The sequence below is a fragment of the Cystoisospora suis genome (assembly GCF_002600585.1).
Source record: "Cystoisospora suis strain Wien I chromosome Unknown contig_4460, whole genome shotgun sequence".
Lineage (NCBI taxonomy): Eukaryota > Apicomplexa > Conoidasida > Eucoccidiorida > Sarcocystidae > Cystoisospora > Cystoisospora suis.
In genome coordinates this window covers 7373-10608 of record NW_027157252.1, presented here as the reverse complement: position 1 = coordinate 10608, position 3236 = coordinate 7373, and the positions used below count along the sequence as shown (strand labels likewise).

At 53.9% G+C, this 3236-nt stretch overlaps 1 protein-coding gene across 1 annotated transcript; it reads right to left on the bottom strand.

The window, feature by feature from the left end:
- Nucleotides 1-115: 115 nt before the first annotated feature.
- Nucleotides 116-2271, bottom strand: CSUI_008108 (alpha beta-hydrolase; the record flags this gene model as incomplete). Its single annotated transcript, XM_068068247.1, has 4 exons — nt 2072-2271; nt 1408-1604; nt 858-1070; nt 116-256 (listed from the first exon to the last, which is right to left on the bottom strand). Coding segments are annotated over exons 1-4 (678 nt in total), but the record flags the coding sequence as incomplete, so codon positions are not given.
- Between the last annotated feature and the right edge of the window lie 965 nt (nt 2272-3236).

Here is a 3236-nt window from a genome sequence, read left to right as displayed (position 1 = left end):
AAAGAGCCTCATTGATGGTGGTAACTCGTCAGGTGCAAAAGCTCTCAAAATCGCTACGTACCACTGTGCTATTCTTAACTAATATTTTGTAGAGCGAATACCTATTCGCCTCACCCAACCCACCTAAGGGAGTTTGCAGCTTGGTACCGACATAAGCGTCCAGCAGATTATGGTCATTTCTTAAGAGTTTCGAATAGGCTTGCCAGAGGTCCGGCTGGAAGAGAACCTCGTTGCAGCTCCATGCACGTAACTCCTCCTGAACATCCACAAAGAAAACTCTCCGTGAGACCAACCAGCACTTACATTACCCAGTGTCAGTCTATTCTGTTGTTTGACAGACAGGGAGCAAACGCTCGGCGCAAACCGGATTTTCCCCAAGTGCCTCCGAGACCGCCAAACCCCTGGTGTAACAATGATACGCGAGAGAGGCCAATTACCTCCTTACTCCACTCTCGTCAGTGTTGCTGGAGAGCCTGAAAATGCAACTTAATGACCGGAGTTCTAGGGCTGACCCCGATCAGCTGCACGGTTGAGTCTCCTGGAGTGTGAGCTTTTCGAGTGACAGCACCCCTCAGTGGTGAAGACAGAAACAGACCCCAGAGGTTGCTGGCCGCAGTTGCCGTAGAGTAATATCACCGCCTCGCTTCAGTTTCGCGATCACTGTTCAAGCAGTACACCACACTTGAAGCTTGTACCTTCAATGGGGTGTGTCGCCAGCACCCTGAAGCAAATCGAGTCGACTATCAGCCCAACCAGCTAAACAAGATCCGGAGTGCCATTTCGGTCGGACAGGAACACCGCTTATTTAACACACATCGCCGATCTGGGAACGAGGAAGGCCTCCGGACAGAGCTTACTTGAAATTCTTTGTCGTTGAGGTAACGAGTATCAGGCCACGGTCTGATTTCTTTCGGTGTATCGGGACTGCTCATAGATGCAACAATGACGCGGATAGGCATATGCACTTTCGCACCTTCCTCTTTCCTCTTGGCCAGTAAACAGCAGAGCTCGAAGGCGACAAGACAGCCCATAGAGTACCCCACAAAGACGTACGGTACAGAAGATGAAACCTGTACGCATGCGTTCGAACAGAAAATGAGCGTTGCTCCGAGAGGAAAGTTAGAACTCGTCGGCATCTCGATGGCTAAGGCTTTCCCGGACAGGGAACTCAGTGATATGGCGCCTCAGAAAACAGCGACATCGGCGAAGCCAGGCACGCTTCCGAGAGGAGGTGTAAAGACCACGCTGCATTATGTTTGTGCCGCACACGGGAAAAGGACAGCATACTGAGTGGTGTCGTCGCGCTGTGTTTACTCCTAGAGGTTGTCAGGGTGTTCTCGTTCGCTCGGCTGCTCAGGTAGGTATGCCCGTGGACACTTCTACCAAGGAGTCGGAAGACGGACTCACCAATGGCTCGATGACCTCCAGAAGTTGGGAGGCGCATTCCTGTATAGTCGCTGGGATAGGCTCATGGCTGCGGACGCTGCGCCCTGGAAGTCGGACTGCCAACATCTGCACGTCCTCCTTCTGACACAGATCTACCAAGGGATTGGCCATTGGTGCTCTTGGGGTCCCGACGCCGGACCATACCGTCACATCCATGCCTGAACGAAACAGCAACGCGAGCGATGCCTCTACTTCTTACGTGGACGCCATAGTCTCCGGTGAATGATTAGCCGTGCTGCGTCAGCAGACGAGTTGGTCGATATAAGCGGGAGTTCACAGGGGTAGGTTGGAAGCGTGGGAGAGAGACCCCAGCCCTCGGGCGAGAGAGTTAGCGCTCTTCACTTTTGGACTCAGGAGACACCGGCTACGGTTCCTATGAAAAGAATAGCACCGGAAGTAAAAGCGAGAGGTTTTCTTTCCTCCTTGCTGGACTGCCACTCTCTCGTGTGCTGATGCAGCCGGCTCATTAGGTGAGCAGGGAGAGGCGCGTGTCACGACCAGAAACACGAGCCGGCGCCGCATCGTAGCGCTGCCTAGGAAATCCAGAGACAACGAAACTCGGAAGGTTTCATATCAGCATTGCAGCCCCCATGGAAACCACAGCGTCTCGTGTCTGACTTCTCACCAGCTCCGTGAAAGCAAAAAACTCTCAAGATCACACTCTCTTTTAGGTCTCGTGGGACGCAGACGGGAATCCATTTGGTGAAGTCCGGGTGCTTGAGCGCACTCCCTCCCGGGACGAAACTAGACATCTTGCCCACGTTTTCTGCCGTGTTGTGTGCGTGAACCTAGCAAACGTTCGGCCCAATGTTACTGATAGCTGACAAAACTTCCGCATCTTGTCGCCGCCCATACCGCATGCCGTCCGGGCTGGACCAAAAACGGGAATCTACAGGGGGCGTGTGGCGTCTGCATAAGCATTCACAGAGAGCCCGGAAACCAGTCCGCCGACACTTCCTAGGCTCTTAGAGCCAGTGAACATGTAGCTGGCTTCCGCAGCGGACCCTCGTGGCAGTAGTCCCTTGAGCCGTACGTCAGAACTTTCGGCCATAGGCCTAGGCTGCCCCCGTTCTGTGACAGGGTTGCCTCGAAACCCCGTTTGCGCATACGGGGGGACCAGTTTGAGTTTTGTCATCGGAGGTGGAAGAGCAAGCACTTCACTATTTTTATGCTGGCCTCACGAGGTCTTGTGCGGCCGAACAGGCTAGCGCAGACCTTCCTCTGTGCGCGTGCCTCGGCAACGCATTAGCTCGGCAGAACACGCACTCCCATGAGGACCCCGGGATAGTCAACCGGTTGGAATGGAGAGACCCCGCGCCTGCAAGGAATCACGTCGGAGCATGGTGACTTGCTGAAAGATGAGTGCCGACTCCAAGAAAGAGCTCGCCCTATGTTTATTCGGGTGATAGCCTGCTTTTTTTCCCACGCTTCTGGCTATAGAGCACTAGTGGGACTTACAAGAGCGCCGTCAGAGAAGTGCCAAGAGACACTGGACAGAGGCTCTCCGGCCACGGTCGGTCCGTTGCCAAGAACTTAGGTGTTTGTCTCAAACCACGTTTTTTTTTCTCTCTGCGTGTACCACCGAAAAGATACGAGTTCGCACCGTCGTTCCAATCCCGTCTACTGATATGAGGGGTCCCAGAGGCAGTGTTCTTCGATAGACGGGTCCGAGCAGAGCGAGCAACGTATGTCGGACAAGAGTGTCTCGTGTGCCACCTTCCTAGAAACTATACTGAGGCTGAGCTTCATCTCCCGGTGATACCATGACGATCGGCTGGTTGGAGTTCTGA